The sequence below is a fragment of the Linepithema humile genome, chromosome 2 (genome assembly GCF_040581485.1).
Source record: "Linepithema humile isolate Giens D197 chromosome 2, Lhum_UNIL_v1.0, whole genome shotgun sequence".
Taxonomy (NCBI): domain Eukaryota; kingdom Metazoa; phylum Arthropoda; class Insecta; order Hymenoptera; family Formicidae; genus Linepithema; species Linepithema humile.
Window position 1 is genome coordinate 20,832,400 of NC_090129.1, and position 23,033 is coordinate 20,855,432.

At 38.6% G+C, this 23,033-nt stretch overlaps 1 protein-coding gene across 1 annotated transcript in view; it reads left to right on the forward strand.

Moving 5' to 3' along the window:
- The window catches only part of Ets98B (DNA-binding protein Ets98B), a 62,717-nt gene that overhangs the window by 34,407 nt on the left and 5,277 nt on the right, over positions 1-23,033 (forward strand). The window contains exons 2-4 of the mRNA XM_067350603.1: positions 16,560-16,954; positions 17,289-17,938; positions 19,399-19,553. Coding sequence (XP_067206704.1) covers positions 16,560-16,954; positions 17,289-17,938; positions 19,399-19,553 — 1,200 coding nt within the window. The remainder of the gene's footprint in view (positions 1-16,559; positions 16,955-17,288; positions 17,939-19,398; positions 19,554-23,033) is intronic.

Sequence of the window (23,033 nt, forward strand, 5' to 3'; positions counted from 1 at the left end):
GGTGCTAGGTAGTTGTAAACTGAAGACAGTTTTTTATTACCGTGATAAATCCCAATAATAAACGGCATCTTCGAGGAACTATGGACAAGTTTTTCTAAAATAGGCCATAAACATGTCTATGAAGTTAGCACCGCCATTTTTGAAAATTAAAAAGACAAAAGTTGTACTAGATTGTGCTAGGTTTGTGCTACGTTGTGCCGCAAACCGCACTTCGATATCTCCAAAAATTACTCGAAAATTCGAAAAAAACGATTTTAAGGCCCAGCACCGCCATTTTGTCAGAATGAAAAAAAAATGATTGTGCTAGGTTGTGCTAGGGTTGTGCTGGCTTGTGCCGCAAACTGTGGTCCGATATTGCAATTAGTTCATTAGCAAATCGCAATTGAAAAAAAAATCGTAGCACCGCCATTTTGAAAAACGAAAAAAACAACGGTTGTGCTAGGTTGTGCTAGGCTTGTGCTAGCTTGTGCCGCAAACCATAGTCCGATAACGCAATTAGTTTATTAGAAAATTGCATTTGAAAAAAATGCCAGCACCGCCATTTTTAAAAATACATAAAAAACAAAAGTTGTGCTAGATTGTGCTAGGTTTGTGCTACGTTGTGCCGCAAACTGCACTTCGATATCTCCAAAAAAAACCCAAAAATTCGAAAAAAAAAAAAAACAATTTTAAGGCTCAGCACCGCCATTTTGAAAAACAAAAAAAACAACGGTTGTGGTAGGTTGTGCTAGGCTAGCACAACAACTTTTCCTTATGAAAAAATGGTCTGAATAGTTTTTTTGCAGAATCGGTGGATAATTGTTTATACAACCATTTTTGAAATTTATTATTTTGATAATTTTAATGCTTGTGCTGCGTTGTGCTAGGCTAGCACAACAACTTTTCCCAACGAGAATAATTGATAAAATCAGTTTTTTAGTCATACTGGACCCACTTTGCTTGTGCATAACAAAATTTTTCTCCGTTTTCAAAGAGAACCATAAGTTGTAGTCGATTTTCGTTTACGGCACAAACCGGCACAAACATAGCACAACTCAGCACAAGCATTGGAATTGTCAAAATAATAAATTTCAAAAATGGCTGTATAAACAATTATCCAGTAATTCTGCAAAAAACTATTTAGACCATTTTGTCATGAGGAAAAGTTGTTGTGCTAGCCTAGCACAACTCAGCACAAGCATAGGAATTGTCAAAATAATAAATTTCAAAAATGGCTGTATAAACAATTATCCACTAATTCTGCAAAAAACTATTTAGACCATTTTGTCATGAGGAAAAGTTGTTGTGCTAGCCTAGCACAACTCAGCACAAGCATAGGAATTGTCAAAATAATAAATTTCAAAAATGGCTGTATAAACAATTATCCACCGATTCTGCAAAAAACTATTTAGACCATTTTGTCATAAGGAAAAGTTGTTGTGCTAGCCTAGCACAACTCAGCATAACCGTTGTTTTTTTCGTTTTTTAAAATAGCGGTTTTTTTTTTTTTTTTTTTTTTTAATTGCGATTTACTAATAAACTAATTGCAATATCGGACTACGGTTTGCGGCACAAGCCAGCACAAGCCTAGCACAATGTAGCACAACCGTTGTTTTTTTCGTTTTTCAAAATGGCGGTGCTACGATTTTTTTTTTAATTGCGATTTGCTAATAAACTAATTGCAATATCGGACTACGGTTTGCGGCACAAGCCAGCACAAGCCTAGCACAACCTAGCACAACCATTATTTTTTCATTCTGACAAAATGGCGGTGCTGGGCCTTAAAATCGTTTTTTTCGAATTTTCGAGTAGTTTTTGGAGATATTGAAGTGCGGTTTGCGGCACAACGTAGCACAAACCTAGCACAATCTAGCACAATTTTTGTTTTTTAAATTTTCTAAAATGGCGGTGCTAACTTCATAGACATAAGGCATTCCTGTCCCCGTGTGTACAAAAGAAAAAACCATTTGTTAGCCAAAAACCAAAATTTATTGAAGAAATTATTTAAACAATTGTGAGGTTCTCTGTTTCAAAAGTTGCTGTGCGACGTGCGGTATAGCGGCTGTTCTACTTATCTGAAGTAAAAAAACAAAGAAAATTTTTCTTTTTTAAGAAATTGCGTAGGTAATAAACCTTGATTTAAAGGAAAAAGTGCAAAATTGACAAAATGGTGGCAGTTTGAAAAAAAGGTATCAATTTTCATTAAAATTTCGTCATTTTATTATACAATTAAACAAATTAAATTAAACAATTTTATTATTTTTGAAGGTTTATTACCTGAAGAAAATATATATGTAAATGTGTGCATCAGTAGAAATGAGTCGGTTAAATATTTTTTGAGTTATGTTGCACGCCAATTTGAAAAAAGTAATTTTGAGAGAGGCGTGTTTAGTTTTCAGTAAAGATACCTATCACAGCGTGACGCGCTACATTCTAACGGGCTGTAACTCCATTTAATGTTCGAATTTTGACTTAAAGTTTTGGGAACATATTTTCGAAATGCTAAACTGTTGATTCATGCGAAAATTGGAATTTCGATTTTTGGATCCCGTCGATTGGGGGGTTCCTCTCTTAAGTACTGGCTGTAAACTTAGAGTTGTAATCTTAAACTTTATTCAACGCACAGAGAAAATCGTAACGTAAGCGTGTATAAGCAGGTATAAGCATGACAAAAGCATTTAAGATATTTTATTAAAAAATTTTCTTCTCAAAATGTATAAAAAATATCCAAAATATATTTTATAGAAACCCTTATGGCATTCCACACAATTTTATTATTTTATTATTCTCTAGAAAACTTTTATTTTTTAATAAAATATCTTATATGCTTTTATAAAATATCTTATATGCTCCAATACTTAACGCAACGTAACGCATTACGGAGAAGCTTGTGCGGTGACCTTTAAGCCATATAGAGACCAGAGCTTTTTTCTATAATGTTTTTCTCTAAACAGCTTTAGAGACAAAATAAGTTGTTCGTGCTGATTAAGACTATATTTAAAATAATTGCAAATGTTTCGACCTGTAACTAAATGGAAAGAAAAGCGTGATTTTAAATGCGAAAATTAAATGTGTCTCAATTCATTGAAGACAAGCTTAATTTAATTATTTGAAAATTTAATTTAATTTAATTTCTCTATCTCTAATTGTCATAATTATAATCATTTTGATTGCTTAATACATCCCGGATTTCTCCATAATGCGATTTGTATCATTTAGATCTAAGTTTGAAATCTTTCGCGTCAACAGAGATAAACTTGAAAAAACATATATCTTTATTGCTATCGTATTATAGATATATCATGTGCATGATATAATCCTGCTTTGTTCACTTCAAACGAGAGTATGACAATGGCTCGATTACGTGGGTAGCGGACGAGAAAACTGCAACGCCTACGCGAAAGACTTTTCAGTCTTCTAAGAGGCAATGCGTTTTTGCTTGTGCACTTATTCCGTCGCAGTCTTTTTCCTTCTGCATCATTCTTGTCTTTTGTTACTTGAAGAAACGATGTCATTTATAATTCAGATTTGAATAACAAAACTTCGGTTTTTTATTTAATCGCTTATAACTTAAAAGATATTGATATTTCAATATTGAGGCACTTATAATTTTTTTTATTTGTAAAATTGCGCTATTACATGTTACGCATTTTGAAGAAGGAAAATTCACTTAGCAACTGTTAAATCAACCGGCGATTATAGTTCTCAGAAATGTCATGTATAAATTATTATCGCCGCTTTATTTTTAACTTCTTATATGTTTTACTTTTTTATTTATTTTTTTCGGGGACTGCATCGGATTCGCTCTCTCGACTTGACTAATCTGTGTTCAATCTTACCGCATTCGCTGGTTCCTTCGCATATGCGAACCACGTTCTGTGCCGCTGAATTAAACATAAGTCAGTGTGCGCATAAGATATGCCGCGAATGTTGTCGGAGCGGCTTTATAAAACTCAATAGGTGTATCTGCGCCATGTGCAACTTTTCGGAAAGAAGTTCTTTTTATTTTGACCATCGTGAGTACAAGCATTTGTTCGTTTCTTAAATGCAAAATATTTTTCTGTTATTTTATGCGAACTAAACTACATTTAGTAAGATAACATTTTTTTTTAACATCTCCAATGCCTAAGAAAATTAATTTTTTTATCAAAACTGGATTTTAAAATTTTCTTAGATCTTTATCTATAAGGATTTTGTATTATTCTAATATTACTATCTAGTTCTAATATCTAGTTCTACTATTCCAGTACTATTCTAGTACAAAATCTTTATAGATAAAGTAAAATAATAGTATAATTAAACAATAATATAAAATAAAATAATTTCTTGCAACTGTAACTTTTAAATATATTATTGTTACACTGAAAATGTTACAAGTCGAAACGTTTGCAAATATTTTAAAATATAGTCTTAACCAGCACGAACAATTTATTTTGACTGTAGTCCACTTGTGATTTCATTTTAACGCTTGCGAGATTGGTAAAATAAAATATTTTTCTAAGTTTTCTGGAAACATATAAAATTTTTCTGTTATTTGTATTTTCAAAATATAAATTAATTTTGCGTTGATTTGCAGACTACCTTGCATTATTTGGTAATGCAATTAACGCAAGGTGTTCACAAAAAAAAAAAAAAAATAAATCTGGCTAAAATCTTTGGTCGTTGTCTGAAAATAATTATAAAACAATTATAATAAATTATACATAAAACTATTCTTACAAATATTTTTTGAATAATTGCGTGCAAAAATAATTTTAATCAAAAACCAACATATGGCTACAAAATTTATTTTAATCTTGTAAAAAAAAACTAGTTGATTTTTTATTTTCTTATTTTAAATGGGTGCCTAATTCTGATTGTTGCTTAATAACAATGGCATAATTGTTTTTAAAGCAACGATCAGGTACAGACATACCCATAAACAGCTTGGAAATTGAAGTATCTTGAAATAGGAAAACCAACTAATTTCTTTTTACGAGAACAAAATAAATTGTGTAACCATCTGTTGGTTTTTGATTTTATTATTTCTTTTGCGCGCAATTATTCAAAAAATATTTCTGAGAATAATTTTTGTATTAAATATTTATTGTTCAAGATTTTTATTCATCTAGCTATTAGTTGAAAAATAATATAATTTTAAAGATAGAAACTAAAATATCTAAAAAAATAACGCAAGATAGACATAATATACTTTAAACAATTTTTTGAAACACGATTTTGAGAAAACTATTTTCTCTTGATCTATTTTTCATCTCCATTACTCTTCATCGTTAGATTTTAGATTAATATTTGTCCACGCATACAGTTTAATATAAAGTCCTGAAATATAATATAATAATCAAGTTGAGAGAATAACATGAACGATTATTTATCGCGCGATTGTCACGTCGCGCGTTCGATACGATCGATAAAGGACAGACTACATTTCCGGACTGCAACGCGCAACTGATGTACCGTTGCGCCTCGCATCCATCGCGATAAAGCGCGGAGACCCAGAGAGGCTACCGTAATTATCGTCATTACCGTCGTTGCCTCGTGCAACCGCGGATATTCGCCCCCTCGGGGGTCTTCTCGTTCTCGCTTCGCTTCGGATCGTCGCTTATTAACGAATAAATTATGTCATAACGGTTTGATCAGCGTCGTGTACCCGCGAGTGCAGACGAATACACGCGGCTGGAATGCTGCTCGCGCGCGTATTACGCTTATGCTAAAAATTATCAATGCGTATTAAGCGATTAAAACTAGTTTATTGCGGAATTCCGCTAACGGCCTTGCGCTTACATTTCTTATCATTTTTCCATAGTAACTACGAGACAACATCCGATTGTAATAACGGGAAGAGTATTCATTCATCTCGATCGCGTTAATATTAATATTAATATTAATATTGATATGAAAATAAATTTACATTATTCAATTTGTGATTTATATGAATGATCAGATATCAATTAATTTAATTGCAAACTTTAATTTTATATTTAAAATTTAAATAGTTTAAACAATTTTTGACTTTATTAATTAAACTATAATTATTTGAACTATATAAAAATATTTAATTCTCATATTCTCTCACGTTTGTGCACAGTATTTACGGTTAATAATGTATTCTTATGATTAATTGTCTCTTACAATTAATTGCCTTGTTTTCTCTGTTTTAACTCTCTGTTCATACGTCTTGTCGGCGCGTTATATTCACTCATCGAGCTATTCACAGTCGTCTTACAACTGGAGGTGTGACCGTCTCTTGTTCCACCATTCTCTTCCTCTTTTTCTCTCTCTGTCCTTTTTTTTAATCCTTTTTTTCGTTGCCTTTCGTGAGATGCAAGTAGTATTCCTTACTCGCCGCGTACGCACACAACAACAACGTACGTCGAGGAGAGGTGGTCGTTCCTCTCCCGTGCCGGCGGGACGGGCTGGCAGCCTCAAGGTCGGTCACTTCGGGTTTTCCAAATCGTGGTCCTGCATGACGGGCAACTTCCTATCGCCGTCCTTGTCTCGCCTGCGAGCTCAGTAAGCGAACGAAGCGCGCGGCGAAGAGAGAAGGGAAGGAGGATCACGATTCGATGTAACTCAACGACAAAAAGTCGCATAACTACTCGACGGCGGACCCTTCGACGCCGGTAAAAGTAGAATGTGGAACACACGCACACACAAGGATACAATTCGACCAATAATTTATTAGCGTTGTTAGAAGATAACTCGGTATTTCGAACGACACACGAAAAGAGATTAGAATAGATTTTGCGACAATAAATTACGGGATGGGCGCCTGAATCTATTATAATAACAATACGTTTGTTTGATATTTATTTGCATACTGTCAGCTTTGCAAATGGTTTCCTTTTACTTCGCAACAAAATAAAAGAAAGTCATTTTAAATACCTGAATGTAGTTGTCAATGTTACGAATTCATAATTTCTAATAATAACTTAGCTTGCAGTTAAATTTATGTTCTAATTTATTTCAGTCGCGATATTTTGCTCTTGCTATTTTTATTATTTATATTTAAATTTTGTTATTGAAAAGATAAATTTATATCAGCTAATTATTAATAGTTACTTAATAAAAATGAGATTATTATAAAAAATTTGTATGTTGGGAATATCAAATGTTTTTTTTTTCTACGTTTTTAGAGAGAAGATAAGATTATAATTTCGAAACAGATTTCTCTGTCAAAGTTGAATTTTTTTAAATTCTTTATCAGCGTTGAACAAATAACTCACTGTCAATGATTTTACGCTGCCAATCTTTATTATGCTGATTTTAGTTATCAATTGTAAGATCGGCACTTGGACAGCGATTTGTATGGAATCCCATTCTAACTGAAGTGTCTATTTTTGACACGTAGCTAATCTAAAAACAGCGCAAGGTCCTACGTCATAAATGACAAGGGACCCCTTCGAACACGGAAGCGTTGCCTGTCGAAATCGTGTATTTATTATCATAGTAATTCCTCGTCAAATTCTTGCGATGCATACCGACAAAAGAGTTATACGCAATTGTTTGTACTTTTATTAATCATCATAATTATCTGATTTTGAAAGCAGGAATTGGAAAGGTCCTTTTATTTCGACGAGTTTAATTTCCGATACTGTAGACTTCGAATAAACATCAATTGTCGTAATGTAAATCCCGGAAATGAAATATCGATATGTCATTGAACATTGAATTACTCTTAAATAATTTCTTAATCCTGCTAAACAGGAAATATAATATCAAATCTGAAAAAGATGTCGATAACATTATATTCACTTACAATAATACAAAAAATAACCTTGAAAAAAAAAAGATCTGTTTTACATAATATTTATCTTTCGATGCTAATTTGCTTAATTTTACTCTGAGCATTTTTAGTTAGTAGTTTTATATTCGATGGAAATACTTTAAATTGCGTCTCTGATAAATCTTTCTAAATATATTTTTTTTCTGAATGTAACGTATAAATTAAAATAAATAATTCTTTTAAGTGTAAAAATTAAAATAAATTTTCTCTTTACGTGTTGCAACTTTTACAACAGGAAAAAATATTTAAATCATTTTAATGAATTTATTATAAGCTTATGAATTCAGAATGATTTTTAGAACAAATTTTTTAATTAAATTTCTCAAAGCGTGAAACGGTTTCCCAACGTGATTACAGTGTCGAATCGCTAAATGAAACACGGCGCGGCTTTTTCGCAATTGTAACGCCTGTTGTAATGTAATGCGTACAAAGTGTACGCGTGAAGCGAACGCACATGTACGCAAGACATTACAACCGTGGCAAGGGCGATGCGTGGGCGGTAAAGTGTTATTAATAGCGTATACCATCGATATATATCGGCTTCGGGCGGCGCAACGATGCGCAATAATGAGGCAATTATTAACGAGAGTCGATTAGCGGTCGTGAGAGCGTGCGGGCGCTCGAGGGAGAGATATTTGAGCGAATTTCCCATAAAATTATCACGTGCGATCGTTACATAAGTCTCGTGTGACACTATCACATTGTGTCACGTCGCTTCTTTGATGTTTTATTAGATGCATGATTTTTTCCATGCTTTTATTCATTCAATTGCTGTTTGCCATTTATTAGATTAGATTTTCTAATTGCTCAAATTGGTACTGAGATAATTTTAATTTAAAAAAAGTAATAACTAAAGATAAAAATGATGTATTATTAGATTTGTGAAAACATTTTAAAAAGGCTTTGTGTATTTCTAAGCAAATAGATATCTATTTGAGATTTGGAAACAACAAGGGGAAAGAAACAAAGTGTAGGAAGTGCAACTAAGAATCTACTAAGCAAACGTGAACCGAATAATAGAAAGATAAGAGATAGCGAAATAAACTGAACATAGGAATCGCGTTCTTACTGATATTTCCGGATTTATCTCGCGGGATAAACGTGATCTGCGGTCTTCCCAGACGAAGCTACGTCCACGTGTTCGTAACCAGGACTCCGGAGTCTGGATACGAATTTATGATTCCCGCGGGGTTATCCACGGACGCGGAGTAGTGCTCTAGGACACGATTCTGCTGGAGGTCCGAGACGTGTAAGGCGCTTAATAACGCTACTTTAAAGCTCGCTCGCGCCGGACAAAAGCCGACCTGCCATAACTTCTTCATGGTGATGCACCGACGGCATTACCGTGCCCCCATTATGCAGTATTATGTTACTATTTACACTATCGCGGCTGCCTATTTATTTATCTTGCCTCGCGCTAGCTATTCTCGATCTTCCTACTCAATCTTTCGTCTTTTCCCTTCCGCGCGCATAGATCTTTGCTCGAAAGTGTTATTGCGGAGAATCCAATATGAAAATGAAAATAAGATCCAATTCAAATATCGACTTGTAAAGTATTTTTATAAAATTTCAGATTTATTTATAAGACAAGAAAAATTTACGATAAATAGTTTCGCTATCAGGAATCCTTCTACAAAGTAAAAGAAGCAACTTTAGACGCGCAGTATCAAGTTTCAATCCTTTCGATAACCGGTGTGACGATCATTTTCCTTCGGTGTAGTAACGCGACTCCACAGAGCGCCGTAGAACCTACCTAAGTATTCCGCGCAACGAGAACAAAACGTAACTATTACAGCGAGATAAAGCGCGAATTTAACGGAGCGCCTTGCGAAAGCGCGGCACGAGAATAGAGGAATGTAGCGACGGGACGCGTTCAGTCATTAGTGTCTGTGATATCGTCGCCTACCTACCGCGTAGCGATAAAGCAGCCATCGGGGGTTGCACTACGTTGTCTGCAACATTGCACAACACGCATCGCTGCGTCGTCCATTCGCCGCCGTCGTTGTGACTCGGCGTTTCCGCACGGCGCCGATTACACGTCGCGTACGTTACGCGCATTATCGTTAAGCGCCAGATCGGCCGTAATTTCCGTTCTAAAGTGTTACGTGGACAACCAGCTGCGTAGTGATCTTCCGCTTTTACCGCTGAAGAGCGATCTATTAATTAGAACCAGTATATGCGTTACTGTTATTATTATGTACATTTCCTTTGCATTCATGAATTTTTAAATATAGTTTCTTTTCTTTTTTTCCTGCAGATTTAGATTATATTGGATTTATTTTGAAAGGCTGAAAAAATGCCTTTTGGAAAATACAAATGTTAGAATTGAGCATGTTTTATAATTTCGATTATTTTATTTCGATTATTTCGATAAAATTATTTTACAGCACGTATCGATGTATCCATGAATAATATGGATGAATAAAAATCTAAAGAATTCAATCACATCACGTGTAAAGACAGACGTCTAGCGTTTGTCGTAGTCTGTGAATTACTGCGATCGGCTGTTAGTTAAACATACGATTGCTATCATTTTTCTTACTTATTCATTCCTCGCGCGGCGGGATAATTGATTGCGCGAATAACCACGCGACCGCACACGTCGCGGAGAAGTATACTTCGCGCCGAGATTACACTTAATTTGTAATACCAATACCGGGGGTTTTTTTTTTATCGGAATTAAATTTCCGCGATAGCCTTGAAGCACGTGGACGTAATTAAGGTAACATTCACGTGAGATTTTCGCGAGACAGCTGTCGTGAAACGAAGAGAATTATCTGATTCTGATTGACTCAGCAAAAAGAAGGAGCAAATAAGCGGAAGAGAAAAATACAGTGGACAGGCAATGTCAAATGAAACGAAGAAAAATGCATACGAGTTTTACAAGTATATTGCAAAAATGATGGAATAAATTTATAAAGTTTACGACCAGTGGAGTAATCAATTCGGGGATCAATAGAAAGCGTGAAAAATTAATCGAAATCTATGCGCAATCTAAAATAATTGCTTGAACACTTTAGCTTATACGCTTTAGCTCATGCGGTTAATGACGATTTAATCAGACACGTCTAACAATAAGTAAAAAGATGTAATTATGATGTGTGCGAGGCGAGTGAAAAATATAGAATTAAAGTGGGAAAACCTACTACTCACTGACAATGTTTATCTCGCGTCGCGAGAAGCTGCGATACTATTTTAATGCCGCTTTATGACGTCACAAGCCGACACGTACACAAGCGACGGCTAATCCGCAATCGGAAAGGAGAAAAAAATATGCAAATACGATTCTCGAGTGTATCGCGGCGCGCGTAATGTCTCTCCATTGCACTAATAATGCATAGAAATCCACCGCGAATAATGAGCCGCAAAAATACTTCCCGCATCTTCGTTCGTAGAACAAGTGAGTAATCCTCGTGAGAGTTGATGCTTGCGCGAACGTAATGACGGTACGCTGGCTGATTTCTTTGCAGACGCATGATGAATATATCATGTGTGCCGCTTTTAATACACTAAAAGCGGAATATATCGGCCAAAAAACGGGATAGGCGCTGCGAAACAGTATATAGACGTCGCGGAATCGATTAATGCGGAATGGGGAATTTGCGAGAGGCTAATTCTTATCTACTCGCGCGCATTGTAATTCATTCGACGCGATAAACACGTCACGCTTATCATATTATTAGTATTTTTTTCTTTCCATTGTAAATGTAATGGTTCTTATGTAATCGGTATAAACTAACTGTCGATCGAATTGACAGAGCGGGGAATTTTTTAAAAAAAGGTATTTATGTTAAGTGTGATTTACTCTTGTGCTATTTCTTTCCAGTATTCTTATATACGGCAATATTTTTTTATAGTATTATTTCCAGATAATAATTGTGCTAATTTATTTCGAGAGACTTATTCTCAAACGAAAAACAGATTTTTTTTACCGGTAAGTTTTAACTGGCTCGAGAAATTCTCTCAATTACTTCCTTCACACTAATTAAACTTTTTGGCGGATCAAACAAGCGGCTTTACGCCCGCGTCTCTGTATACTTTATGTAAACATTTAGCTGTAATGGCCAAAAGCATATAGCGTGTCCCGGAGCAAGATGAGTTTTGAATGGGCGACGAACTGGAAACGGGGTTTCTAGAGTAATTCAGCAGTATGACGCACGCGAACCGCAATTCTCGCGTTCAGGTTGAGGCGACTGACATCAGTTTGCCGCATTTAGCGTTAGTGGGATTAATTGCACGCTGCACGTATGTCCGAGCGAAATAAATGTGTGGTGCAAGGTGGAAGAATATATCGGTCGTTGATTGGCCGTTTCACGCATCGTCTTGTCACAATAATGGTAATTCGGGAAGAAATTCTTCTCATGAATATTCAGACTCGTAAAACGAAGTGATGATGCGAATAAAGATCTGCAGCTAACTCGTATCCGCATACAGATTGTCTTATTTTTATCGCGTTATATTTCAATAACAACTGCATCGGTGAATTTTGCGACGATTTTTGCGTAAGGAAAACATCGCAGTTATCATTCGCTCCGCAGGACATGCTACGTACAATAAGAAATCGTGTTCAGCGTGCGCGGCTGGCCTTGTTGTGAATTACTTTCCGAAAAATGCACGAGGAAAAATTTCGGAATTGCACACCGAAGGTTACGTTCCAACGCGTTTCTTTGCCTCTCCACGTCGCACATTAATAACGACATTACCAAGTGGAGCGGCCGCAGGTGAGGTAATTAGCAGGAATATCAGGCACGGCGAAATGGCTCTTTTAATTGTTGGACGGAATTTATATGGCGAAAACAAAGACGCGGTTGTATCAATTAAAATGAATATTTCTTTTCATATTTCTTCATTAGCGGATAAATAGCCAGAAAATTTAAATTAACAGGTGAATACACGAACATAAAACCAATTTAAATTAGTGAGCGGACTGGTTGTAAAATTAGATGTAGTTTGAGATTATAGATTTATTCGCTAATTATACCCAAGATAAACACGTGACGTCAGAATTCTTTATAAACCTCTCGCATCATAATAGAATTAGAAACGAGATCGCGAACCGTGTCATTATTTCTGTTGATTCTCTCTCGCATTCCTTTCCTGCAGATTGCTTAAAAGATTCCTCGGATAACAATGACGTATACACGCTATAGCTTTCAGTTACCACTTTGAAAATTACAAGAAATTTGAATTAAAATCTGAATTAAACCTCACGTTCGAAATCCGCCAAGCTGTGTGCGAGAAGAAATATCGACATTTACTAAAATCCATTAGGCTAATGAGGTCGAAAGTGTGATTAAACTCGTTGCGTATCAGGTGCTACATACCCAACCATATAAAATCACTACCGCACCCATATGCTCGTCTGTTCTGATTTCACCGAACGCTTAATGTAACGCGTGTGAGCGCTCATATGAACAATGCGTGTTCACGAACGCGCGGGCGACGGTAAACGCATTTTTCAACACATCGTATCTTCGAGATTCCTGTTTTTACAATCGTCTCGAAAATTTTTCATCTTTTTTTTGTTCTTCAGCGCATCGGAATGCGTATTCAAATCCGATAGCTCTCGGCGAACGCCGCATGACGACATTTTTATTGTGCGCGAACGAAAATCGCAATCCAACGATGGAGAACGACTCGTCTCTCATTTCGTGGTCACAATGTTATCGAAGGTCGTGATTTCACGCTTAAAATGTCACCGTGAACGTTCGAAGTCCGACGAGAAGATCGTGAAAAGCTCGATCGTTACGAAATCGCGCGCGCGCGGACTGATAACTTCGACGTTATCGCGGCCAATTGCAGGCGTTTCGACGACGATAACTCTTGTCATCGCGGCACCGTGTGTTGTCTTGTATATTCTTGCGGTAATAACGATGGAGAAACATTGCATCACAACGACTCGATAATTTATTCTGTTTATCGATCTTCGATTAGCGAGACATGTTCTTCTCGCATTGATTTTGCAATCACAATCGCTATTAGTGCTTTTAGAATCGTCGAGCCTGCTATCTTAGTGAATTGTGACTATATATTACATTCTTCAAACAACGGAAAAATTAAGAAATTTGGAATGTAAGAGGGGAAGGATAATATTTGTGCGATTATATTATATTTCTTCTTTTATCTCAAAAACGATTACTTTTCAATTAAAGAGCGAGACGTTGTTTTCGAGCATTTAGATTGCAATAAACATATCACTCACTTATCGATATTTTTTATATGTTGTAAAAAGAACGAAACAGACATTCTTGATCAATTATTTACTGAGCGATTGAGATGCGGAGAAAGTATGGCGGTGGGGTATCAAGTGCCGCCGTGTACTTGCGAATAAATTACGGTGTTTAAACAGAACGACGGTCTTTCGAAAATTATGAGGCTGCCCCGTGGCTGTGCGCGGCCCGTGACTCCAGTGGAATCCCGTGTTTTGCGCACGGAAGGGGAGAATGCAGCTGCACTAGCGATTAGTTGAACGCGTGACGTCAATGGCTTGTCTTTGCGAAAGGCTGCGAGAGGGAGGCAACAAGACCCAAGGAGAGCCATTAAGATTTTCCATGAGAGCACCGTTCTCGCACGCTCGCCGCATAAGTGTCTCTCAGGAAACTAATTAGATTTCCGAAATTCCTCGGCTCCTCGATAACAATTAATTATGCATGTATTTCGTAAACGCTGAATAATTTGAATAACGAGAATTCAACTTTGTTAAGCTTGTTTATCACGTGAAGAAGAGTTCTGTGAATTTGAATGCCGTTAATCGAGCGATTCTTTTTTTCGTCTACTCGCGCCTATCCGCTCGAGACGCGAATATCCTCACGGCTGCGAGTCGCGGCGTCTCATGGTTTCGCGCGAAGGAGATCCAGGAAGATTCCCCTGCGAGAGAGGCGCATCGTTCTTAGATTCCATCAGTATATAGATAAACATTCTCTTTCTCCTTGGAACCTTTCGCGGGGCCCCGAGAGAGAATAAGCAGTGCGCTCTTGTGCCGTGCTCGCTCGTATCTCTCCGGAGCTCGCCTATCCGTGTGCCCGCGCGCTCGTATGTGTGTCCGTATCTGCAAACGCGGTACGTACGACGTTCCCGTGTTCGTACAATCAAAGTGGGAGAGGTATTGTGTCTTTACGTTGTCTGAGAACCCGCGCTCGCGCGCTCACGTGTGTCTGTGGAGCATAATCGTTTATTTCGCGTCGACCTTTGCGGGGCACTACGTCAAAATGTCAGATGCGACCCCGCCTGAGCGCAGGGTAAGATGCACTGGGAACGCTGTAATGGGCTTACAAAGCGTAACAAACTGATGCGAGGTCAAACACACGACGGGCAATAAACACACGTAGAGATAAATGGGCCCTTAAGGTGCACCACACCGGGCCCGCCGGGAGGAGAGAGAGAGCGTTCCGTCCCTCGACGCGTATCTCTCACGACGTTTCGTTGGCTGCGCGTGCACCCGCGCGAGATCAACGCCGACGATCCGAGATCCCGAAATTCGCTTGATCCGCGCTCGCGGCTATTTTTAGAAATCTACATTTCACACACGAATAATTGAAGAAAAATATCTGTTTCCTTTTGCGCATATTTTAACGAACGCTCATTTTTATGGATACTTTTAAAAGTAAAGAATCTTATGCTATATTTTTTGTTATTCATTGGATATTTTCTCTCTCTCTCTAACATTAGCATACAATACAATTCTTTTGCAACAACTTCTTTTCACGAGAATTTCTGTATTCGTTTCTTTGTCTTAAATTTTTGTGGAATTTATCATAAGTGTTCCTTTTACATTTTTCATAGTGTAATAAGTACGATTCTCTAAATACTTTGAGATAATCGTTTTTTGTTAATCTGTTCGGTTCTGCCAAGTTTCGGAATAGTTGCACGCCCCGAGTTGCAGAGAGATGCGATCGCCGTGAGCGACTCGCGGAGCGTAACAAACTGACGCGGGGTCAGACGCACGACGGGCAATAAACACGCTGAAAGATAAACGGGCGATCGGGTCCACCCGGGGCTCCGGTCGACGGGGGAAAGTGTTTCATCCGCGAATACTGACGCGGCATCGCCGGCGGTTTTCGCTTTCGCAACGAATCGATATGGAGAACCCAGCGTATTCGTCCGAACTTACAAAAGGCAGTCCGGTTTATCGCTCATTGTACAATACGTTTATAACACAACGCCTGCGTTCACTTTACGATCCAGCCTGCGAATAGCTATCGTCTCGTTCTTTTCGTTACCGCTCCACTATTCCGTGGGAATTATCTTTGCTCAGAGATTTGAAACGTATTGAAATCCGGCGGCATTATATTCTTCCGCGTCAAATCCGACTTTCTAGATAATCGGCCCACGTGCAGTTTAAGGCAAGGATATGCGTATGATTAATATAATGTTTAATTATACTACACTGCGTCCCAGTTGCGACACAGCGTAGCATAATTGAGCAAGATCTCAAAGAACATAGATCTCTATCGTTTTCTCTCCCGCGTCTCTTTCTCGCGCGCGCGCGCGCGCACGGTGTTATCGCCGAGCCTTGGTTGCTCCATTATGCGTCTGCAATCATCGGCCCACTACCACGAAACCACAATCGCGCTCTAATTGCGAGCGTCGGCCGTTCACAGTCGAGGCCCGAGATGTACTCTCGGATCGATCTAGCCTTGGCCGCGACGGGCGAAACGCGCGCCGCTCGCGTCCCGCACGTCAGACGGCGGGCGTCAGCGAGCGAGCGCGCGGCGCCGCTTTCTCTTCTGTGCGCATTTTTTGCAAGCTAATCGGCATCGAACGAGATGTACGATCTGCGATCTTGAATTCTTTACAGATGCCGCAGACGGTGCCCACTGCAGCCGGCTACTCGCCGTCGTTCGACTACAGCAATTTTCAGTTCGATCTGTCCCTCCTGCCGGACGATTATGGCCCGACCGGCGGCGGCCAAGCCGGCCTGAAGAGCTCGCCGATCAAGCAGGAGGCCTGCTCGCCGCGTCCGGGATCGCCCACGACTTACCAGAGCCCGCCGTATCAGAACAACGGCGAGCTGCCATTGTCGCCTAACTACTCGCACGAGGGTTCCTCGCCGGGATACCCGACGAGCCCCTACTATGTGCCCAGGAGTCCCCAGAGCGCCCAGTTTTACCCCACCAGCCCGGAACCATCGGCCAAGCAGCCGGTCAAGAGGGAGAAGAGCCTCGATCTGCTGGCCATCCTTCAGGAATCCAGGTAGAGATTCTCTTTACACTCGAGACTCTCATTTATTTGTTTTATATGTCACAAGTTTACTGTTATCATAAGAACTTAATGTACACAAGTATGCAAATATACAAAGTGCGTTCGAGATATGAACACTTTAAGAAATTTCTAGTCAATTCTTTCCTGGCGAGAAAAATTTCTCATTGCAATTAAACTCAAGATTGCTTAATCATTCTGCATAAGTAATTGTTACGTACGACGCGTCCGAGATGAAAAATTGTTAGTTTCAAATAAAATAATCAGTGAAAGACAACTTTGCAATCTTCTAACGGCAGCGGGTCGCGCGTTCCGTGTCTGATTACAGGCTCTTAGCCGAGAGTCTGGGCTACCGCGAGGACTCGACTGACTGCACGGTGCCTTGCACCCCGCCCCGCAGCGAGGAGGACATCTACAACAGTCTCGACGCGGACTTCCTGCCTAAGAAAGAAGATACCGGCGTGCAGGGCCATCAGTTGCTTAAGGAGATCCTCTTCAAGGAGGAACCGCGATCCGTTTCTAGCGGTTCGTCGCCGTCCTCCTTGTCCTCCTCCTCCTCGTTGTCGCCCAGCCCTTCGAGCGACTTCGAGAGCGGTTCAGCGTTGCGCGAGCTCCTCTTCAAAGGCGCGCCGCGCAAGGATCTGACGGAGATTCCCAAGACGAGCCAGCTCAAGGCGGAACGATCGCGGGACGAGCTGGCGAATCCTCTGCAAAAGGAGGAGGAGCTCTTCAAGGACGGCCAGAAGAGCGATCACCAGCTGTTGCGGGAAGTGCTGCGAGACACCAGCTTCCAGAGGAAGTACAACCTAAGACCCGTCGATCTCGGCGGCGTCGGCACCGGCTTCGTCGAGGACATGGAGGCCGGCGAGTGCGTGGGCGATCTCGCGCGCGAGCAACTCGAGCCGGTCCTCAGCCTGGCCATCCAGCAACTGCAGAAGGACTTCGACAACACCTGCGTGGCGCTCGGTATTCATCCAGGTGAGTCGGCTTTTCTTATCAAAGCGCCAATGTTTGATTAGGATTTTGGCCCGCCGGTCGGGATCTAATAGTCTGATAGATTGAACTGAAAACGTTGTAGTCGAATGATAACGAGTGGAATTTTATGAAATCACTTTTGTTATTGCTCACTACATGTCGAATGCATAGCGCAACTACGTAACTTAATTATTTCACGTGACGTGACTATTTTCATTGAAAGATAAAAAATGGTTTAAAAAAAATAAGTGATAAAAAAATACACTGAAATTGTTTCATCTTTACGCTCATATGAATTCGATTATTCAAGACATCAAAAGTTATTTTTCTTCTACTATAAATCAAAATTCACTGACGGATAATGAAATAATGAAAGCTAAATGTTTCATATAGAATTATAAAATTATATACAATTTCGTGGTTATTGATACTTTTTTATTAGAATGCGCAACCTTGCGCGTCGGTTCTATAATAATTCACGACACTGGATGTAATGACGCGATAATAGTTATTATTATCAATCTCACAATAATTATTAAGTAAGATTTCTTTCCGCGTTTCTCAAGATTTTATCATCAGACCTTTTACTACAATCGCGTCGCAGCTCGACTAAGGAATTTATTCTTATCAGGAATTAGATACATATGTACATATTGATGATTCTTGAGATCATGTCATTTTACTCGATAGATTATAATGCTCATTATCATACTATAATGCATGAAAAAGTTTATCAAACGCAATTTCCCATTATTACAAAATCAAGTTATTATTTCTTTTTTTAATATTCCATTCATCGATTCATCTATTTTCATTAATCTCAACGTTTCGCTTCTTAATTCGTTATTTTTATCGAAACTCTTTCTTTCTAATTCGATACCGTAGAAATTCACTCTGTGCCGCTCGATGATGTACGGATGGAATGGTTACGATCGAGCTGTCAGAAATTCCGACGCGTACCTCGATTTTCTCAACTAAGCATCAGCTAACCTCGCTCCGTTAGACCTTCTCGTTACCTTGCCGCAGGCGTAGTTTCGACGTCGTCACATTCGTCGTCGTCGTCGTCGTCGTCGTTGCCGTCGTCGTTGTTGTAGTGTACTAGTGTATCGCTGCCGCGACTGGTTCGTCTATTAATCCGAACCATGATGTCACGCTTGAAATAAGTTACGAAGTGTCGTGTCGGTGTGCTTTCACGCGGAGTTACGAAATTACGGCGCTGCGCGCCGTGACGAAGATCCACGTCATCGACACGATTGCGTCTTACGAATTTATTTTCAATACGCTTCTGTCTGTCCTCTTAACGCGTAATTAATTTATTTCGTTCAACATTTCACTTTTAGAATGCAAATAATAAATCATGGTTCGCAATTGGTTTTTCGAATTTAATCACTCGGATGTCGAGTAGCGTCGCATTTTTCAAACGGCAATCGGGAAATAATTAGATTACTCATTTTTAATTGCAGAGCCTAGACGCTGGAGCGCGGCGGATGTGGCAGCTTGGGTACAATGGGCTAGGCGGCAATTACAATTGCCCTCGGTACCACTGGAGAGCTTCAACGTGGATGGCGCGACGCTGGCCTCCCTCACGGAGGAAGATTTCTGCCAGAGAGCTCCTCAGGTGAGCGCAATTATATCTTCATTCATTTTATTTTGGAATTGAAACACAAGAAAATATAGAATCCTAAAGTAATCGTCATATCATATAAATTTAACATACCCTTTTCGTTTCTTGTACTCATATTTTATTATTTTTTCTTTGTATTATTGCTGGATAATATGCTTTACGATTAATAAATTTGACATATAGTGTTATGCAGTATTTATGATCGATTTTGTTGATGTTATCAACGAATCAATCATTCGTTCAGTTTTTTCGAAATGCTTTTATTCAACGTTGATACACGAAGTTTTAATGACTGTAAAAAAAATGTTATTTAAAATTGCATTCAGGAATTTGGCATAAAATTTCGTTTCTAAGTATGCAAAACCTTTGACAAAATTTTGTCATTGATAACAAGATAGCATTCAATTTCGCACAAATGTCGTTCCTTATCTTGTCAACATCATCATACATTTTTCGCAAGACTTATCTCCCGTCGTCGCGAAAATTTACAACAGATTTTATATTTATCGCGGCATAACTGCCGTATGTCTATTTCGTGCGTGAATTCTATTTCAAATAGCAAAACTCGTGAATAATCACATTTCTAAAAAATAACAAGCTACAGAAAAACAAAAAGATAAATCTATTAATTTTCGTTATTAAAATTATTTCAATATATGTCCGCTGTAAATTTACTTTTCGAACATTTTGAAATATTTTATTAATAGTATCTATTTATGTGCAATTACATGTAGCTTACACAATTTTTCTCTAATTAAATAATTAATCAAATTGCCATCGCAAACGCATTTCATGACTAGTCAATCTTGAATAAGCATCGATGCTTATCAGCGAGAGAATCCATAAACGTTCTTGAAAATTCCGTCTCAATGAAATTATAATAATTTATATCCATTTTGACAAACGGGAATGTCGAACGCAATCAATGAGAAAGTTTTTAACATCATTCTTTATTATTGTAACAACTCACAATCGTAATAAGTATGTCCGTGATTGTCGGACGAAGGAGCAAAACGGTCAAGACCAGAGGACTTGAGAAATGCTCGCCATCGAGGTCCGGTGAAAGTGAATTTCCTGGTAATCGATGTGCGTTTGCGTTCTTTCCGCGCAATTCATACCTGGCTAGTAAATGTGTGACGGTGGAAGGTATGCTGTAAAAGATTTCGACATGTAACGGGATTGGAATTCCCGCGAGAATCATTTGGCGCAAGAGAACCGCGCTTTTGCGTCAGCGATAGGCCTCAGAGATAGGAGACCCTTAAGGTTATCTAAAATCGTTTTTTTTATTAACGGATTTTAATTGAACTGAATTTTTCTTCTCATTAGTAATCTAATATTCACGACAAATATAGAAAGATATAAATTATTGAATACGTAAAAAAATATAACAAACAGCATTTTTGTTATATAAGTATAGTTGACTCATTTTAAATACACCATCACACTTGCTACATATTTTTGCAAATAATATATAATTTATTTGCAAATTTAATGGCTCGATTAAAACTCACAAAAATTGAATCATTTATTATTTTAAATCACTAATTAACGATTGATATTATGATGTGATTACTTGGCGAATAAAAGTTTGTCTATAAAATTATTTTACGAGTATATTGTTGTTCGAAGAAAACTCATTAAGAAAATAAAACGCAGCGACTTCTCGCCTTTTCCGATACTTACGCATGTAGCTACATTGTCGCTTATTAAGTAACAAGTTTTATATTTATCGGCATTGAGCTAAAAACCGGTTGCGCCAATGTTGATTATACTTGCCAACTGTGTAGTCAACCCTAAACTTGACAAAGCTAAGGTAAACTTAAGAAAGTGTGAACTTGACATTGCGTTGAAATATAAATTAACTTTTTCTCAAAATTAAATTTTTTTGCAATTTCTGTATTTTTTATTAATACTACCAACATTTTCATTTAGAATGATGTACAAACAATGCGATAAAGAGGGATGAAAAATAAAATATATATTCTCATTCGATCATTTAACGATTAAGCAAATCATTTCTGTTATGTTTATAAACTTTTAACTCTAAGTCCGCTGCCTATGTAATATCATTGTCGCGGTAAACTGCGGATTATTATGTCCTCTAATCGTAAAGAAGTAAATCTTCAAGTCCCTCGTCAATCGACGCGCATCTCATTATTCGAAACTACAGGCGTAAGCCTAACGGAAATTAATAGTGAGTAGAGTAGTTGTGTATAGCGAGTAGCGTGGAAGTAGTCATGCATAATGGATTCCGCTTTGCGTCTAGTAATTGGATAATTGCGCTGTGAAGTACCGCGGTAGTACATGTAGCGTGGAATCATGGTCAGGCTTATGGTCACGTTCTATCTCCGATCTCGCGAGTCCTTCCTTCGGCAGTTCGGACTTCGTTGACGCGACGCGCAGTCAAATTCGCGGAGGAAATTCATTCACGGCGCCTCATAAATATGCATACTACGAACACTCGATCTACCAATTAAAATTTGTACTAAGTAAGCGCAGTTTAATCGAGTGCACTTAAAATTAGTATTTAATCCCAAATTCAAGCTCTTTTCAGGATGATTTTTTAATCGCCTAACTTTTTAAATGTTTGCAAATGTAAATATAATAATACAACGCATCATTTTAATTTTTATAATTAAGAGAAAAGTAAAATATCTTGGAAAAAAATACGAGAACAGAAAATTAAGTTGCATTTAGAGTGATACTTAACGCTGACGTGTAAAACTCGAACGAGTCATGGTGTATTCGTTCATCGAGGAAATAATTACAGCATTCTTTGCGGTTTGGCATCGCGTTTTAATAGCGGCGATTATCGATATACGAGAATTTGCTTCTCAGAACGTCGTATCCGAGTATAATTGCACCGCTGGATAAAGCGCACGGAATGCCACAGTTACGTAGTTGGCAGATTGAAAGAAATGCGCCGTATAAGTATCACACGATCTAATTTCAACGATTAAATTCTCTACTCTAAATTTCTGTTGCGCTCGAATCGTTGCATTGCGAATTGCATCTGCATCGCGAGCGTACGAGTCATTAATCAAAAATGATATCGTTTCTAATACGAAGATGAAAGCTCTTCATCTCTAAATTAATACGCGTTCGCCGGGACGAGCGGCAAGGATGACGGCGAAGAGGAGTCGCGGATCGAAAACATGCGTGCATGCACGCCGCTCCTCGCGCTCTCGATACACGACGCTCGTTTGCGATCTCGCGCGATCAGCAGGATCGGCTTCGCCGTGCCTGCCGGTGCGGTGCGCGCGCCATTGGCTCGCAGAAACGATCGAAAAGTGGGTCAACCGCTCGAATGTCTTGCCTGCCGCGTGCTGCGTCTCAACGGAGCCGCTTTCTCTTCTCTCGCGCGCGGCGCACAACGACTCTTTCGTTGGAATTCTAACGCTCCGCGCCTCGCTTCTCCTCTCTCTTTCTCTCTATCTTTCCTCTTCTCTCGTTTATCCTTCCCCGCACCCGCCT